The following is a 19,452-nucleotide window of genomic DNA, read 5'->3' on the forward strand; positions in this document are numbered from 1 at the left end:
CTAAGGAATTACCCACTTCTCATTTTCCTTCAGTGCTATAAACAAACAGCCTAACACATCTCAGAGCGCCAGACTGCACTGCAGCGCTGGGAAACCCTTCGGGAAAGCTGAACCCCAGCTGTGCCCCTTTGTTTTGCACCCAAACATGGACTCAGTCACCTGCTCCCACCCCCACAGAAAAAAGGGGCCTCATTCTCAGAATACTTAAAATATCCTATTGTGCAAAACCTGGTTGCACATTTACCTGTGTTTACGTGAGACAACCAACCACACGCTCTATAAAAATGTATTGCTTCCTGCAGCCTAGGGATTAGCATTTAGCCCATCTCACTTACATCTGCTTGTGTCCCCATAGTCTGGAATCCTGAAAATAAGCGGAGACACAATGAGCCACATCTCAGCTCCCTGATGCATTTCCTCCCTGCACATCCACAGACTCTGGAAACTGACTTCCTGCAAAGCCACAGATTTCTGACAAACGAGACAAACATCCGCACCTGAGTTCTCTGACAAGAGCAGGATCATCAGCCTTGATGAGCTACACCTGAGGGAGTAGAGCTCCTCATCTGAGGATAATTGCAGTTTGGCTCTTCTCAGGATTTTTGTTCCTTCATGACACGATGCCAGCTACATTCCTTTGTCACCAGGTTGATGCTACAGTCAAAGTACAATCAGCAGCTATCAAAAAGTCCTGCCCGGCTGTCAGGAGATCAGCTTCTCTATGGAGACACTCCAAAGCAGCTCCATCCAGACTGCGACACGCAGCTCTTCAGACTGAGGCTTTTCTATCAAAGATTTTGGCTATACCACCATGAGAACGTTCTTAGGCAAATGGAGCAGAAACGTACCCGGACCCAGGCAGAAAACCACGGCGTGCGTCTCCACGCACACAGAGACACCAGCACGGCTGAAGGAGTCTTCACCAAGCAGCAGACAGGGTGCTTGATGTTTCTGGCAATGTCAGAGGAGTCAAATCCTGCTCCAAACCATGAAGATTTAAATTTCTTATGTAAAGTTCCATCTCTGCAACAAATACCACTCCTCACTGACTCAAACTGCCTGCCTTGGGTGGGAGAAACACTCAGAAAATAGTTTCCAAGCAATCAGTGCCTGTCAATTCTCAAGGAACAGAACCCATAGGCAAGGGAACTAGAACGCATCGCTTGCTTTTCCGTTATCACATTTTGTTGTTGTTGATGGCTAAAAAGTGCAAGGCAGGCATCTAATTCATAAAACCTAGTCTGTAGTGTATGGAATCCACCGTGTGCTATGCCAGGTACACAATAAATATTAATCTTTAGTTTTTAGGCATCAAGAGTACATTATTTTAAGTACAGCTTATACTGAGTTGCATTCAGTTAGCTATTTGCTTGACACGGGACATTTTAAGCTGAAGAGCTGACCATGCAAGCACAACAGACTTAAGAAAAACCCCTCCTGCTAAACTTCAAATGACATCTGGATCAAATGCCTCTCAATACAGAAGTAAAGTTTTTATGAGTGTGAGCAAAGAGCAGCAGGGACACAATTGGCGTAGGTTCAACCCAAAAGTTCCTGCAGTTTGACACATGACAGTGGCAGTGACGGTATGGTCAGCTTCCTATGCTTCAGGGTTGGATTTTTGTGAAAGAGAACTTGCTCGTATCATTCATTCTTTCAGCAGGTTTTCATGTCCCATCATTCCTGTGAGCCGGAGTTTGACCTGGTGACTCCTGGGGAGTGAGATCCTTTCCCGACCATCTCCTGTCCCCACTCCCTGTGGCTGGACTCCTGTAAGCCACGACCTTTTGTTTCGATGGGCAAGAAGCAGGAGGCCACCGCGGCCAGCAGGCAGCATCCGCTGTAAACCACCAGTGTCAAATAGACTGAAGATTCCAACATCACCTGCAGAAAAAAAACGCAGAAAAAATGAACTAGTATCCCAGAAACAAACAGAAATATTAATGCAGTAGTAATTTTAATTGCAGTATTGGAAAAAATGTTTCACATGCACTGCTGCATGCTTGCTTTCCCCAGTGATGACACATAATTCAACACTGACAAAAAATCTGCATTACGAGTGCCAGCCAGCCAGCAGCCTGCTGCTTGGTCGTTTATCCTCTATCATATGGCAAGAGGGAAATTCAGAGGCGAACAGGAACAGGCAACACAACCCTCCTCCAGCACCTCATGCACAGATCATGCTTGGTTTGGCTCTTGCAGAAAAGAAAAGCAGATTTTCCGTCACCATCGTGTGCCTTGTGCCTCAGGAGAAGGGTTTTACCTGCGCGATGAAGGGGGTTATGAGCGCTCCCACTCTGGCCATTCCGCTGCACGTTCCCAGGCCCAAAGCTCGCGTGGCTGTTGGATAAACCTGTGAACAAAGCATCTGCCCATTAACCCCAGTGGGAAGTCCTCTTCCCTCCAGTCTCCTAAATCAATGGAAACTAATAACTGTTACTACAGCAAGTTCTGTTAGATAATGGCAATGAGATCATCAACTCATATCTGGGGTAAGGTCCATTGTGAAGAGGCCATAAAAATGACTTTCCCACCATGTTCTCACTCCCCTTAAACATTCTCATTACAAAAATAACCTCCTTACCTCAGGAGTGTAAACATAAGCAGCCTGAAATCCTCCTGAAATAAAAGCTCTTGCAATGAAGAGCAGCACAGTAAGAACATTTCTGCGAGAATAAAAAGGAGAGCAGTGTTTGGGATTGTTCTGTACAGTGTGTTTGTTTAACTTGGAAGCAAGTGCAACAGAAATGCTAAATCGTTAGAACGATTTCTCTTTCTTTTTTTTAATGAACCCGTTGCATTTTTTCTGGACTTTTAATATAATAATCATGCCAAATAACCTGCATTCCCAAAATCACATCAGGTTTCTAAGTGTATTCATTCTCACCGACAGCTGTGGCCTATTGAAATGTTTTTTTTCAAAAAAAAAGAGGGAGGCAGAGCCAGGGCTTGGTTGTGAAGCACCGCCCTGGTACAGTCAACCGGGGAAATACAGGTCATGAACAGCAGAGAGCAGCACATGAGCCAGTCACCGAGGCTCAGGACATCAGATCTGATTTAAAAATTGTCCAACAGTCACCTCCTACCTCCTCCTCTCCTGCTCCTTTTAGTTTCCTTCCAAAATCTGTTGAGAAAACCTAACACCATCCTTAATTCTTTCTCCAGTTGAGCATAACCATCTCATGGCTTTTCAAACCACCTCTTTCACTTCTCCTGCCATAACCAAGACAGAACATGGATGAATCAGATACACCAGTCGTTCACCGTGTTTTACTTACCTTCCAACGCAGAGAAACAGCAGAAGACTGCAAAACGAGAAGACAAAAAAGGACAGGGCCATGGTTTTCTTGCGGCCTATCCGATCAATAATCCACAGTGTCACTAACACACCTGTACAAGGAGACAAGTTGGCTGTTGGGAACTGAGCAAAGGTGGAGGCTGCAGCAGCTGGCTTGTACCATTTTACTGATTATTGCAGCAGTTACCAGTATGAATGCTAAAAACATCTGTCTTATGTCTCACTGGAATGTTTTTTGTCCAGCTTCTGACCATGGTTTCCTGATAATATTCCTACTGCCAGATTTAAGGGCTCTTTAGAACTTAGTATTTTCTTTCCATTGTGTTATTTATACGCTGTCATCCAGTCATTTCTCACCTGCTCTTTGGTAAAGGAAACAGACCACGCTCTGTAAGTCTCATGTTAAGTTTTCTCTCTTATGCAATTTTTCCAGATCTTTTTAAAAGTGGACATACAGCAAGTGTAGGGATTCTTTGGGCACCAGAGTTGCCAGCGTCATATCCAAAGTATCCCTGTTATACTTTTTATTCCCACCTTAGTATGTCTCAGGATCGAAAAGGTCCTTTCAGCTATAGCATCGGTCAAAGAGCACATATTCTCTTTTCTTTCCACTGCACACTGACATCCTCCCCCAAACCACAGTTATGAAGGACAATCCTCCCAGTTAGCAGGGACTAAGCGTATTTACCAGTTAGAGACTTACAACTTTTCATCTATTCAATAGCTTCTCTTTGAGCACTTGTCCCTGAAACTATAACCTAAGACAGTGAAAATAACTTCACCACTGCCTCACAGAATTATTTCGAATAGATTAATACTGAGAGATCACCTTCTACATCTGAAGCAGCAATGGCTACTACATACTAAGGATCTCACTCCTCCTGTGTCAAACTGTTCACTGAAATCCACTGAAATGGACTGAAAATCGTGGCTGAGGCTGGACACAGAGCTTTAAGGAGCAAGTTCTCCATTGATTCACTCCACCCATGATCCTTTTAAAACAGTTCTGAAAAGTCATTTATGGGTAAAAGTTCAAGTGATTCTGCTCCTTTAATTTAATTGTCACTCTTCCTCTGAATGCCTAATATGTTGCTTGGACTGAATCCACAGTCAGATGGACCATTAGAGCTTCCCAAAGCAATTACTGGTGATTTTATCTGTAGTGATCACACAGGCAGTGAGGAGAGCTACAGCGACCGTGTGCACCGCATTTATCACGTAGTCCAAGCAAGGAGCTCCAGTGCTGCAGGAAAGATGTTGGTTTTAGGCCAGAAATAAGAGCCAATTCCATTGCTCATATCAGAGCCCATCCCAGTCACACGGGGCCACTGATGCTTCTTTTTGCCACTCACCTGGGAATTCTGACAAGGTTGTCCAGAGCAGGTCAGTGTAGTCTTCCTCGGTCAGATACTCACAGGTCAGGCTGCACTTTGCTTTAACTTCTTTCCTTCTACTGGATACTATAGGAGGAAAAATAAAATAAAATAAAATTTAAAAATATATTATATATATGTGAAGAAATCTCTTCTCTGCCCACCTTCCTTTTCTCCTGCAATATCTTTATCACTATTACTGCTGAAACAGATGGAAGGGATGTACCGAAAAGACGCTGCGGCACAGCAGGTACGTTGTACCTAGGAGACATAGCTGAAACCAAGCAGTTTATAATCCTATTTGTGGCAGGATGTTTCAACCTCTGCAACCAGCGCTACCAGAATGAAAACTTACACTTCCTTAGCAGCTGTACAGGCTTAGATATTTTTCAGTCCAGGGCTCATGACAGTGAACAGAATTAACATCAATAATTCAGTTTCTCCCTACATAAATCGGGATACTAACGCTTCATCTATACTTTGAGAAGACTGAATGATACCGTGTCTTTGTAAAAACAAGTATTTTTAAAGGCCACATGCTCCTTTGTGGAGGCTAACCAGAGTCAGAGCCCTCAAACAGCTCATACACTGTTGTAGAAGCTTGGGATCAGGTCTACTCCCAGTATCACCCATCCTCTTTCTATAACTTTCCAACTATCAGACAGTTTTCACAAATCACAAGTGTTCTGAATACAATAGTGCGCCCCCTGGGGAATCACATTTTTCAAGCCTCTTCTTAATGTGGTCAAAGCACCTTTTATTTCTTTTTTTTTCAGAGAAATCTGCAACAAAAAGGGCAATGGATTCCCACCGTTATCTTTTTCTCAGCAGGTCTTCACATCTTGAGACCCTGGGAGCTCCGCAGCAGCAGCAATCTCTATCTCAGAACTAATTAGGCCTGTCAGATCTGGGAACTTACATTTATTCAATCACTTTTTTCTCAAGAAGAACAGACACTTTTTCTAACAGGTCTCCCTTGAAGGTTGTCTTGCTGTTTTACATTTTGGGCTGAGAGCCACTGCAGGATCTCTCTGCATTGTGCGGGAGATGAGAAACAGTCTATCAAAAATGTTTAAAATATAATAAATAACCCTTTAAGTGGATGCCTTAAAATTCAGGCTGGCAGCCACTGTCCTTTTCAAACTAACAGCAGAAGAGAATCTAATAAAAGATATTCCACCACTTAACAGAGTATATTTAAAAAGAAAAAATGGACTAGTACTCACTGCTGCAGACGTCTCCTGCTTGGAAGAACTCTGTAGTTAATAAAACTAACCCATAATATGAAAAAGCATTGGAAAACCTGCAAGGAAGAAAATGAGAGAGGATGTCTCAGCTGCTCAAACCTATAGTAAACAAGATGAATCAAAACTGAACCCATTGTGTGAGGACTTCCACTAAGTGCTACCTCAAAGCTATTTTCTATCAGCATTTACAAAATGAAAGGGCAATTAGATTGAGAATGCTAAGGATTGGGTGGTTTAATAAATTATAAATCAATACAGGTTGGGGTTGTGGTTTGGACTTTTTGAGGAGGAGGAAGTCGCTGTATTTTAGTGATAATACAAAATACCTCCATTAAAACCCATTTATAATTGCGCTGGCACTGAGTCACTTATATCTCCTCTTACCATATAAACCAGAGTAACAATGTGGTCCATCTAAAATGGGGTGTAAAAAGGTCCCTCATTTTTCCTCGGTCCTCCTGTTGGAAACAAGCAGAAGTCAGATGCTCAGGGCTCTCACTGCTCCGGGACAGAGTGGCAAGGGATAAAACAACACACAGCACTGCGGACTCTGCCTCAGGATGAGAAACTACTCCTCACTGTGAAAGAGGCATATACCACAATCTCTCATTTTTTTTATTACTGGTTGAGACATTAAAATTAAACTTAACATTGATTAATTGCTTAGAAAAATACACATGAATGTAGCACAGTTTAAATGTATCCCACCCTATTAAAGTTCCTGTTACCTATACATACCTGCCTGGAAATAATCAATTTTCCCAAAGGCATTGGAGCTCCATTCTCCGTTGCTATCCGCTTTAACGTGGCAATTGCTTTTTCTTGATTTCCCGATAATACATCATACCTGGCACTTTCTGGCAGCCACTAGGAGAGCAAAGCAGAACACATGCACAATGATGTCGAAAATACACCACAACACATTTCTCGGTGGGTCTACAGTGGGCAATCCCAGTGACTCCAGCAGACTGCGACCATAGGAAAGGATTAGAGAAATAACCCTTAACAATTCACAGAAACATCTTTCTGCCAAACGTCAAACTCCTCGTTAGGCTCTCAGAAACTGCACAAACCCTATTTTCACCATCAAGTCAGAGCTTCACTCTAAAATCTTTCCTTTCTGTTGCCTTGCTTTTATTCTGGAGAACTGTCAGGCATTTTTGCAGGTTCTTTCCATTAGACCTTCTCAGTAGGAAAGGCAAAGCATCCAGGGCAGATGCTCTGGAGCCAGATGCTCTAGGCATTCCAAAATTTGCATTTTTAAGCTCCATTTAAAAACAAGCATGTTAGTACCTGTATAACTTGAGGTATTCCTGAAAACCCATGACGGTGACTAAGGAATAATAAGAGCTGCTAAACAACCTGACAAGGACATGTATCTAATAGTGCCCTGAAGCTCAGGTTTAACTCATACATGTCTTATTTTAGAATCTGACCTCACTATGCAGATTTTACCCCGGATTTGGGTGGATTTTTTATGTGGTCAGTAGTGATAAAAGTTACGATTATGGCCAAAAAATCCTGAAGAGCAACCAGGGAAATAACAACAGCTTTTAATACAATGTTGATTCCACTGAGCTCAGTTGAAACAAAGTCATTAAACTGGAGAGATTTCCAGGCTTGATTTGGTTTCGCAAAATTCCAGCCCACCATTGTCCTCCAGCAAATACAGTCACATAAACACAGCTCACTGGAATATTTTCACTAGTACCCTGTTGAATCAACAGCATTTTGGTCACGATTTCAAATGTTTCAAAGAAGACACCAACAGAGAGCTCAAAACTGTCCCAATTTCCTTCGATCGGGTTACAGAATCAGGTAGAGAAGCGGTAGATGGATTCTTTGAAAGAATACCTACAAAGCACAGGACAGCGAAGAGCAAAAGCGGGAGGGCAGAAAGAATGAGAAGCCACCGCCAGCCAAGAGTGGGCATCACCAACACTGCGAGAAGGACCTCAAACACAGTCCCAATGGCCCAAAAAACCTGCCAAGGGGAAAAGAAACAGTCACAAATGAGAACAAGAGTGTTCTTGAGGCCTCCGGCTTTGTGACATTCCAAGACGGGCTCTCTTGGGACAGCTGGAGAGAGAAATGCCAGAGACAATTCAAATATGCACCACTGTATGGAAACAGAGTCCAGACATTTTAAGGGGATTTGTTTAAATGTTACACACACTAAAACATTTAGTTCTGAAAATCTACCATTGACTTTCTCTAGGCACTCATCTTTAATGTAGGTAGGTTCTCATACGGAATAGACTCATCGCATGGTGTTTCTTAAGCAAAAATAATATTAATATATCTGTTTATGAATATTATTCTCAGCTATCACCATGAGACTTACGGTATTTGTTTTCCTTACCAAAACCAAGCTACCAAAGCCACAGAATTTGGTCTGTAGCTGAAGAAGGAATTGTTACTTTTTCAGCAAATAATGGAGCTGGCATCCCCTTGCACATCCTGCCCATCCAGGATTATTCTCCTTTAGATTACAAATCCACTTAGCTCATTATTTAACGCTCAGTATATATTTCTAACCCAGGCCTGCTCAGAGGCAGCCAAACTGTGGCAGAACAGAAGTGACACAGAAAGGAGTAATTCATCTGCTGAACTCTATTTAAGAAAGATTAATCAACTGAATGCAGGACCAGCCAGCAGTTACCTTAGATCTGGTTTTGCACTGAGAAGCTGTTTCAGTTCAGTGAGGTTTTCCACAAGGATGCTCCTTCCAAGCTGATGCAGATAAGCAACAGTCCTGTTCTCTGACACTTCAACCATCCATTAAAGGGCTGCAAATTTTGCCTCAATGTATTTATAGGACAAAATTCTACTCTCTGTGACTTTGATACATTTGGATTGACTGCGGGGAGCTGAATTTAGCCCTGCATTTACTGAACAGTCCGTTCTCCACTACCCATTACTGAGTTACAGATTAATTTCACCATGAAATTAGGTGGCACTCACATACCCCCCGTGCTAACAGCAGGAACTCTGGCAACACTGGATGCAAGTGAATTTGCAAAAAGGCAAATTTAGCAAGAGTGAAGCATCACCCCAGCACATTATGCTGCTTCTGGACTGAGCTACTTAGTACTGGTGTAGGGGGAAACGTCAGCTCCACACTCACTTGAGCAATCGAGATTCGCCTGCAGCTCTGTGTGAGACTTCTACTCAGTAGGATTGAAAGGATGGAAGCAACAGCAGAATTTCTCCCTCTAGGGAGCAGTATGCATAGCTACGCTGCTCACCTCTATTAATAAAATGCATTTTGCTCTGGCTTTCATTGGAAGGAATTCAGCATATAAGGTTACCCTGTGAAGAGTGAACATTGAGAAAAATGTCATGTTAGCACATTGAGAAAAATGCCACGTTAGCACAATGAGAAAGGTTCAAACATTTCATTTGCCTTTTATGAAAGTTGCCAAACCCATAGTAGTAACACAAAAATGCAAACCCATTCCCAGCCCAGAGTCAGCAAGACTGGGGGTACTGGTTCAGACGCCCCTTTCTACATCTGAATAAACCCCCTTGACTTCATCGTTGCAATGAAGAACAGAATTTCTCTGTTCATGTGATTTTGTAACCCTGTAGTTGTTAGCTGAATGTAGCTGTTCTCGATGCACATGTGTTCACAACCCTGCTCTGCTCTGACACAGGGATTACATTTGTTATTTGCAGTGTGGTTCACCAGCAATCAAGACAAACTCTTTTTGGGTAAAGTATCTCTCCAGGGCTTTACAGCTGGCTCAGAGAATTCCACATCAGTCTGCTCTGCCAGGTTTCAGTTCTCCAAGAGCCGAATACTTTCGAGGTCTGTTCCTGTTACTGGTATAAAATATTTTGCATGCTTTTCTTGTGGGAATTCAAAAAGAAATCATCTAACCCTGCAGAGTCTTTGTTTCATGGCTGTGCCAAAGAGCAGTGGTACAGCTTCTCTGTGAGTATTTCCTGAGGATGAATGCAGGGCCAGCAGCCAGTCAAGGCTCCCTCGTCTTCTTCAAACCGCCTGGTAAGACTTGTCGTTCTTCACTCCTCCTCTGTTTGCATTTCATTGCCTCATCCTGCTTCTGCTGCTTGAACCCCTCAGGCTTTCTTTCATGTTCATGACAAAACTCCCACTAAGTTAACAAACGCTGGATTGATCTCTGAGTAGCTTCCCAGAACTTGGTTCATTGAAGTACCAAGTTGCACACAATATTATATTAAATCAGTGACTAAGAGACGAAGTAAAATCACATAATGAAATGTAGAGTGGTCCTCTACACACTTCAACAGAAATCAGGAGCTGATTAATGCTGTACCGAACGGTTTCCTTAAGAGAATAGTCCATATCTTTGCAAGTCAGGATGCTGGCACTGTGAATGAATAGTCGTACTCAGCGTTAGATAATATCGCACAGAAAATTCCTGGAGGAGGCCACAGCTCCTCAGGTGCAGCTCCTCCATACGTATAGATAGAGGGATATCTGCTTTAGTCAGTTAATTGATTATTGCTGGATGCTTTCTTTTTAATAGCACCTTTCACAAAAATCTCTCTCTCATACCCATTATAGAATACAATACTTCAATTATAGAGATACCCACGTCATTCCATTGAAACTCAGCTACTCATAGCCAAAGTTACGCAGCCTATTTATGGATATTAGGAAGGAGCTGCTTTTCCTGCTTCATACATATTTACTCCTCTGCCAAAGGAATCACTATTCTAGTTGGAACAAGAAACAGACTCAGCAGCAATGGAATCCACTCTGAGTTCTGTAACCGGCTCATCTTTGTCTCTAAGTCACGCAGCCTTTGTGCATTATCCGCCCTGTCAAACGGCGCCAGCTGTGCTGTGGCTGTTCCACTGGGCTCTGCAGAACATCATTAGGGTGTTTTCAGGATGAGGCATTATTAACTCTGATGCTTTGACTTTGTTGTTCTCCCACCTCTTTCCAGTTGTGCTCACTTGGAACCTCACGGCAGAAACTGCCTCACTGTTGGTCAATACATAGCAGGCTACGGGCTTTCCTGTTTTACATACACATTATGTGTCTGTGCAGCTTCTGAAGGCGGGCAGGAGGGCAGTAAAAGAAAATTAATAATAATGTGATGTTCCATCTCAGCTCTGAATCTTTTATAATATCTTGGAATGGCAATAGAAAAGACAGGATATTGACTTGCCTTGTGAAGAAGTCTTAAGAGCCGTCAATCAAAGTTAGAGTCTGATTAGTCCAAAATAGCACCTCCATGGGGCAAAATATCCATTATTAATAAGGATAAAAGACTACACAGAGAGAATCGTTATACTCTTCCCTTTACATTTATAATTAAAAGCTTACAGCAGAGTTATTTATTCCAGGTGAAAATCTAGAGATCCTCCTCTTCAGTGAATGGAATGACATGACAACAGAGAAATATCCCAACGCTGCCGCCTTCTTAGAAATGTGTCTGAGCCACCAAGGTATCTTCAGTGCTCCAGGTCTGGGCTGTGTGGTTTTGGTATTCTAACTTGGGTTGAGACGTGAAAGTTTAGGCTCTGAGTGAACAATAATCTGCAGTTCTACAAACACCAGGAGTCAGGGCTCAGCTCTACCTCTAAATTCTTGTGTTTACATCATGACTGTCTTGCAACAAGACTGTGTCGTCCCTTATAGACTCTGCCAACACAATCTAGCAACGCAGTGTTTAGGCACATCTACAACATCCTGTCTGTTGTAGTTTATCCACTTCAGTGGGACAACTGAACAGAGGCATGTCTTCAATTTGACATAAGCATTTTTTAAAAGTAAACAGAAAAGAGAAAGCTTGGACTTGTGAATATTTACTTACGACTGAGGCACTCCTCCGATCCCAAAGCCCACCAGGCCCCTCAGCACCAAGATCCAGCTGTACACTGGTGCAAAACCACTCAGGATCCCATAATAGAGCGTCCACAACACGCTGATCTTCAGGCCCTGTATTGAACAAACAAGCACCAGGAAAAGAGTTTCCGCTGTAATACAAATTAACAAAATGTAAAGTAGAGCTTCAATTTCCTTTTTTTTTTCATGGGAGGTCAATTCTGGCTCTGCTTAATTCTACTTAATACATGTGGACTATGACATTTGTGAACATCATGCACTGAAACATCCACACTGTAGAAATATTAGAATATATTCTAGTAGGAGCTGCAGGCTTACCGTTTTCCTCCCGTACTGATCTGAAATGTTTCCCCAGAGAGTGGAGCTGGACATCATTCCCACAAACACCACCTGTGAAACACCAGAAAAATGTCTTCACCTTAACAAGAAGACAAGTGAAGATTTCTGTGTGACAGCAAAGAGGGAACAACTTCACAGTGAAAGCAGAAAAACTCAGCTCTAGCAATAGAGCGAAATGTCCAGGTGTCCTGGGTATAGTCCCTTTGCACTAGACACTGTTAAAAACAACTACTCATATAGTGGGACTTTTCAAAAGTCACTAACTTCACTTCCATTGACTTGACGTGATTTTAACTGATTTAAATCTACTGAGCATTTTGACCAATTTATACAACACCGCAAATAGCATCAAAAGCTAAAGGGAAAAAGAAACGCAGGAGTCAAAGTGCATGCCCTACAACAGTGGCATATGCTGAGAAAAGGGTCCCCAAACGAGTTTTCTTATCCCAAAGGCATTGCCTGTTTCCAACATCACATCACAGCACCACACTTAGAGGTGGGATTGGAAGAGCTCTGCTTGCAAAGATCACTGGATGATCCACCTCGAGAAGCGACTGCTTGCTCCCTCAGCTCCCAGTCTATGTACAAGCATGATTAAATGTGGTGAGAGAGAAAGATTTTCCAGAAAGACAGTAAAAAATTACCAATCCTTTTTTTCAATTAGTCAAATAGTTTGAATTTTAGGATGAGTCTGAGTCAATTCATGTATTTCCCTGGAAATTACATGAAACTTTAAAGCTGAAATTTGCACCATTTCCTCAGTTTTCACTGAATTCCATTTCTTCAAGCTCTGGCTTTTAAAAAAGGCTCCTATATTCTTCTGAGCCAAAGGTAATCTGCAGATTTAACTTTGGGATATAAAGCATAATGTCTGAACAACAACGAGTGGAAAAACCTTATAGAATACAGGATCTGTTGGTTATTTTTCCTACCGATGTGAGCAATGCAACCTGCCAGCTTGGTAATCGCCACTCACAATGAAGCTGAGGAGCTAGGATACTTAAAATCATCATTTCCATAGCATCTGCCATCTAGAAGGGTAGAAAAGAAACAAAAATAAACAACCGCCTGAAAATCGCTGAGATTCTCTAACTGATGATCATGCAGTTGACCTTGATAACAATTACTTGCCCATGCTAATCCAGTAATAACAGACAGCTTCCACTGGAACTTTCCAAATCCAATGGCTTCCACCGCATCTTCCACCATGAAAGTATCTGGAAATAAAATAATTCTAGTGCAGAAGCGTATTCCCTTCCTAGTAAGAGCCACCCCTTGAGACCGCATTTTCTGTGAATGCAATTACTGATTAACTGGGTCACCTATTGAGATCTGAAATATATAACAGGGATCTACTTAGCTTTTATACAGCTCCTACTCAGGAAAATCTCTACGTTCTTCAGGAATTGTGCTAAAGCCAAAATAATTCTAAATATTCCTAGAATATTTTCCCCACGGAGAAGTAAATCAGTGTAGCACCAATGACTCCAAGGCAAGTTCAACCTGTTTCTCCTGGGAGTGACTCCAGCAGCCACTGAATTGCAGCTGCCTCTGGTGAGAAGTGCACGAGCTGTTCAACAGCACAAAGCGAGTGACGGGATGTGCAGAAGAATATTTATTGCATGGAGAGTAATTTATTTGAATAAAAAAATTGTCCAAGACACATGTATCTTAAGACATATTTTGTTTAAAATCCTGATGGTTCTTGTTTGCCACACATTGTAATGACCCCATTATTTCGTTCTATCTGAAGAAGCTGATATCTCTCAACTTCCTTTGCTCAAATACAAAATGTAATATACCACAAAAAGCACACATTAATATTCAAGCTGTTTAAATCAATTTAAGTCTCAAGGTTTTAACACTTCTAGCAGTTTAAAAAGTACATTTGCCACAGAAAAGCTTCATCTAGTTAGGAGATGGACACCCCCACAAAGCAAAAGACAAAAACACAAACCAAAAGGAAACCATCCAAAATCTGACTGATAAAACAAACAGAGACGTCACAAGGCCTCAGTGTGTGACTTGAACCCAGGCATTTGACGTGATGGCACTAGCGCTCAGCACATTGGGGTGTTGCATCACTTGCACTTTTTTGGGTGATATGCCAACTGAAATTCTACATTTATCTGCAGACTTGCACGGATGCACTTTTTCCTTCTTTTACCCAGCAATTTTTAACTTCTCTGAAAGCAGCGTATTCAGCCTGGTTGCAACACCACCGAAATGAAGAGGCCAAAACTTCCTCCTGATGGGAAAACAAGAAACCTACTACTCACCATCAGTTGGGTTGGCAAATTCTTTTGGCACTGCAGCTCCATCCTCCAGCTCGACAGGCTCTAGCTCTGTCCGAACACCCTCAATCTGAATTTCGTGTTCTCCTGAAATGACATCCTCATCTGACCTGGAACTTTCCCCGGTGCGGCGAAACTTGACCACCCTAAGAATACAGAAAAGGGATTTAATATTTTGGTGGATCTTTTCCAGGTTGAAGCTCTGCTTACTCTTCAAGTCCTCTTTGGGCAAACAGCAGCCAGGTTTCTCCACATCCTCCTGTTCTTCTAGGAAAAACCCAAATTAAACGTTCCACGTTGCTTTCTTAAGAGTGATTTGTATCTTAGCAGACACCGAAATCCTGAAATTTGTCAGATTTTTAAACATTGTTCAGGATTAATAACATTGTTCAGTGAATTTATTGATTTTTTTTCCCATCACAGTGATGATTCTGTGACTATAGATATGATTGCTTTCATCTCGTCTTAAACAGAAGTATTTACTATTTATAATTAATTAAATAACCCATATTTTAAGAAACTACTTGATTTCCCATACTGGGTTCATCTGTACATTTTTTGACTCTCTCAGGTAACGGGGTGGGACAGAACAAGAAAGTGAATCAAAGGATATGTCCTTTTTCCTCAGGTTCAAGCCAGGACTGCAGGGGGTACCTGCCTGCCCAGTACAGCCCCGGCACGTCAGATGATGATGGTCCTGAGTCTCATGCTCGCAACTCTCTGTATTTTATATCATTCACGGCACTAGCTGAGAAAAAATGGTCTCATCTCTGCAGCAAGGCCACAGGGAGAACAAGACATGAAAACTGAACTTTGTTAAATGGACACTACTTCCACATTTCAGTTACCGGGATTTTGTGCAATGCTTCATGTACATAGAGAAGCTCCATTTTCCATCCATTAAGTTTCCCGTGAGCAACAATTTTGAACCAGATCCACCGTCTTTAATGTAACAGACTCCTCCAGCTTCTTTCACTTTACCTGCAACATCAGTGTAACTTTTTCACCTTGGCAACTGATAATTTCTTGGATTTCTGTGAAATAGTTATTTGGAATTAGTTCAAATTAGTCTTGCTACTACCTCTTCTGACTTCCAACACCTGAACATTTTAATTCTACAATCAAGATTAGCAGAGAGCCTCTTGAGCTGCAGTTTAAGACTCTGGTTTAAGGGTCAGCAGAACAAAACTGTCGGCACCCTTGCCAGCTGCAGCTGCAGCAAACTGCCGGGAGCGCCTGATGTTTCTAAGGGTGAACTGAAAGACTTTTCACATTTGGCAAGACCTCAACTCTTATTTTCTCTGACAAGTGCTGCTGATGTAACCTGGAGAGAGGCAGAAGTACAGGGACCGTTTTGCAAGGTTATTCCTCAACTGTTTTGCAGACTGTCGAGATGTTTGGGGACGATTTTTTCAGGTAAACAGGGCATTCCAGGCTCCATATGGGGCAAATATTCCTTGTACTACTTCAGTACTGCAGCTGGAATCTGCACCTGGAAACTGGAAGCTTTTCTGTGGCCTTGCTGTTTTGGCAGACAAACAAGACAGTCACAAATTTTGTTTTCTAAGACAACATTTGAAGATCTGAAGCACAACACAGAACAAACCCCAGGCCTCTCTGAAACGACTGCAGTGAAACTGGGGTTTATCCCACAGTCCGATTTGGGGTATGCAGAGAATCCTTCACTCAGCTCTAAGAGAAGACAAACAGAACAACAAAACTCAGGTTCAGGTTCATATTTAGTTCCACTGACAAACTTAACTTTACATTCTCTTAATCTGATTTTTTTTTTAACCTATCTTGGTTTGAATTTTCTTTTGCTGACCGTATAGGACAAACACAAATAATTATTACTCTTGCATTGAAATTGTCACTGAAGATATGATCCTCATAGGACCTACAAAATATTAACATATACTCTTAGCAAGCACTGAAATTTGTATGCCCAAGAGATGACTTTTTATTACAAAGGGTAATTGATACCAAAGTACCATCCACTTCTCAGTTGCAAAAGCTTTAGAGGCACATGGTTTAGCTACACAGGAAGTAAACTTTTATATTTGTATTTTTTTAAAGGAAGACTCTGGCTGTAACTTCAGTAGTGTGGTGCAAAGTTCATTGAAGTATGTGGGCAGCTCTTCCCCTGATTTCAGGAGGAAAAGGCAGTGACTGATCTGACAACTGTAAATACGTCAGTGGCATCTGAGTAGAGAGCTACCTGGCCACATTCCCCACCACAGGAAGTAAAAAAAATATGTTTATCACTTAGGAACCTATAAAACAAATTGACACAAATGAAGAAAAAAACACACAGTGATATTTACCGTTCTGTACTTGCAAAATTGTTCACGGCTGAGGCACCTCAGAGAGCTGCATTTGTCTGTAAGATCCCCCAGCACCGAATATGTCTAATTACACCTACATTGCAAGGTACCTTAGAACATCTTTCTGTGTTTTGTTTAAAAAATATATATATATATTTGGGAAAAAAAATGGCCTAATAAAATCATGTCTTATTTTACTTATTGACAAGCTGAATGCATCCAAACAAAGTCTTTTAAAACAACCGGAGTTCATGTCCATTTTCCCAACTTATTAGAAATGTTATGGGACAGTTTGCTCTGTCATTGGCACGAGCTGATTAATATTTAAGATCAACTTTAAACGTGTATTCCCTACCTTGGGGAGTCAATGATTTATAAATAGGAATATGTTTCAAAGCACCTGACAATGGAGCATGAGGAGAAATGCACTTGTTTTTAAATGGAACATTTTGCATTCATTAAAAGGAAATACCGGTGTTAAAAGGCAGCAATGCTTTTAGCACCTTTTTGCACAGATCCAGCGACCACATCCCGACAGCAAAGAGTTCTTCCCCAATACCAGCATTTACCTTGTGCAGCAACGTTTGCTTCTCCAAAACATACAGTTTGCAAATACCGGCGGTACTCACTGCAAACACACCTTTGCAAAATAAGGTTCTGATCCGCAATGGGTTCGTGGCATGCGGGAGGAAGGGGAGGAAGACGCCTTCCCTAGCACAGCGTTATTTACAGATGCAATCCACCTTGCTAATGCAATAGTAATGCTTCCTCTCCAAAAAAAATCTTTTGGCACTTCCTCGGTTTTATTCCACCCCTCCTTATTTCTACCACCATCAAGTTCATGCAAAAAAAAAAAAAGAAAATATTATATATATATAGAGAGAGAGAGCGAGAGTGAATTTATGTAAGAAATGGAGCCGTGCGTGCCCCCGGGATGCTGAAGCCAGGCAGATGCACAAGGAAAATGGCCTGCGCTTCCCGGGCCTAGGACACTGCCCGGCATCCCCCCAACCCCGCGGCGTTCCCGAGCCCCCGCGCCCCCGGCCGCGACTCACGGCAGCTGCCGGAGCTGGAACAGATCCTCCTCCATGGCCGCGCTGCGGCGGGGCCGCCGCTCGCATCGCTCCGCGCCGGGATGGCCGGGGGCGGGCGGGCGCGGCGGGGCTGGACAGCGCCGGGGCCCGGGCAGCGCCGGGAGCGAGCGGAACGGACGGAACGAACGGAACGGAACGGAGCGGGGCGGAACGGAACGGCTCGGCTCTACTAGGCACAGCTTAGCTCGGCTCTATTAGGCACGGCTCGGCTCAGCTCAGCTCGGCTCAGCTCAGCTCGGCTCTATTAGGCACGGCTCGGCTTGACTATTAGGCACAGCTTGGCTCAGCTCGGCTCAACTATTCGGCATGACTCGGTTCAGCTCAGCTCAGCTTGACTATTAGGCACGGCTCAGCTCGGCTTGACTCTATTAGGCATGGCTGGACTCAGCTTGGCTCAGCTACCAGGCACAGCTCGGCTCAGCACAGCTCGGCTCAACTCTATTGGGCACAGCTTGGCTCAGCTCGACTTTTAGGCACAGCTCGGCTCAGCTCAGCTTTGCTCATCTTGGCTCAGCTCGGCTTGACTCTATTAGGCACGGCCTGGCTCTGCTTGGCTTCGCTTAGCATGGCTTATCTCTATTAGGCATGGCTCAGCTCAGCTTGTCTCTACTAGGCACAGCTTGGCTCAGCTCAGCTTGACTATTAGGTATGGCTCAGCTCAGCTCAGCTTGACTATTAGGTATGGCTCAGTTCAGCTCAGCTTGACTCTACTAGGCAGGGCTCAGCACAGCTCAGCTCGACTGTTAGGTATGGCTTGGCTCAGCTCGGCTCAACTCTATTCAGCATGGCTTGCCACAGTTCGGCTTTACTCTATTAGGCATAGTTTGGCTCAGCTCAGCTCGACTCTATTAGGCACAGCCTGGCTCAGCTTGGCTTCGCTTAGCACGGCTCATCTCTATTAGGCATGGATCAACTTGGCTCTATTAGGCATGGCTCAGCTCAGCTGTATTAGGCACAACTAGGCTCAGTTCAGCTTGACACTATTAGGCATGGCTCAGCTCGGCTCAGCTTGGCTTCGCTCAGCTCAACTCTATTAAGCACAGCTTGGCTCAGCTCGGCTTTGCTCAGCACGGCTCAGCTTGGCTCTATTAGGCATGGCTCGGCACAGCTCAGCTCAACTGCCCTTCCTGTCACTGCTCTGGGGGTGCCACCCTGGGGCACACCGGGCTCGGCTCCTGTGCCACCGTCTGTCCTCGTCCCCCTGGGGTTCACTGTCTGAGGAGCCTCCACGGGCAGGGTGCAGCCTCGGGAATGTCACCGACAGGAGAAAATGATGGAGACATCCCCAGGGAAGGCGAAGCCAAGAAGGTTTGGGTGCCCCTGCTCCCAGGGTGAAAACAAAGGCTCAGGAGGGTGTTGGTCTCTTTTCCCAGGTAACAAGCAACAGGATGAGGGGAAACAGCCTCAAGTTGTGCCAGGGGAGGTTGAGGTTGGATCTTGGGAACAATTTCCTCCCGGAAAGGGCTGTTGGGCATTGGAAGAGGCTGCCCAGGGCAGTGGTGAAAGACACACTGTCACCCTGGCACATTCTTCCCCATAGGCCTTCTCCTTTAGTTGGAATAAACAGCTTGTTTGTGCATATTCCTGCATCTACAGGAGAATCCTTTGCAGAGAAAGGCCTGCAGGAGAAAATAAGGGGGA

The 19,452-nt window shown here is 43.4% G+C and overlaps 1 protein-coding gene across 1 annotated transcript; it reads right to left on the reverse strand.

Annotated features, from left to right (window-relative positions):
* Positions 1-1,465: 1,465 nt before the first annotated feature.
* On the reverse strand, positions 1,466-17,830 carry SVOP (SV2 related protein). The gene is made up of 16 exons (XM_082066237.1): positions 17,773-17,830; positions 14,379-14,539; positions 13,231-13,316; positions 13,032-13,130; positions 12,079-12,150; positions 11,729-11,853; positions 9,167-9,230; positions 7,777-7,902; positions 6,657-6,785; positions 6,303-6,376; positions 5,898-5,974; positions 4,651-4,758; positions 3,279-3,390; positions 2,585-2,666; positions 2,264-2,353; positions 1,466-1,884 (listed from the first exon to the last, which is right to left on the reverse strand). Exons 1-16 carry the CDS (start codon positions 17,805-17,807, stop codon positions 1,678-1,680), a joined length of 1,647 nt encoding a protein of 548 aa, XP_081922363.1. The 5' UTR covers positions 17,808-17,830; the 3' UTR covers positions 1,466-1,677.
* Positions 17,831-19,452: the final 1,622 nt, after the last annotated feature.

The sequence above is a fragment of the Streptopelia decaocto genome (genome assembly GCF_964273445.1).
Source record: "Streptopelia decaocto genome assembly, chromosome: 15".
Lineage (NCBI taxonomy): Eukaryota > Metazoa > Chordata > Aves > Columbiformes > Columbidae > Streptopelia > Streptopelia decaocto.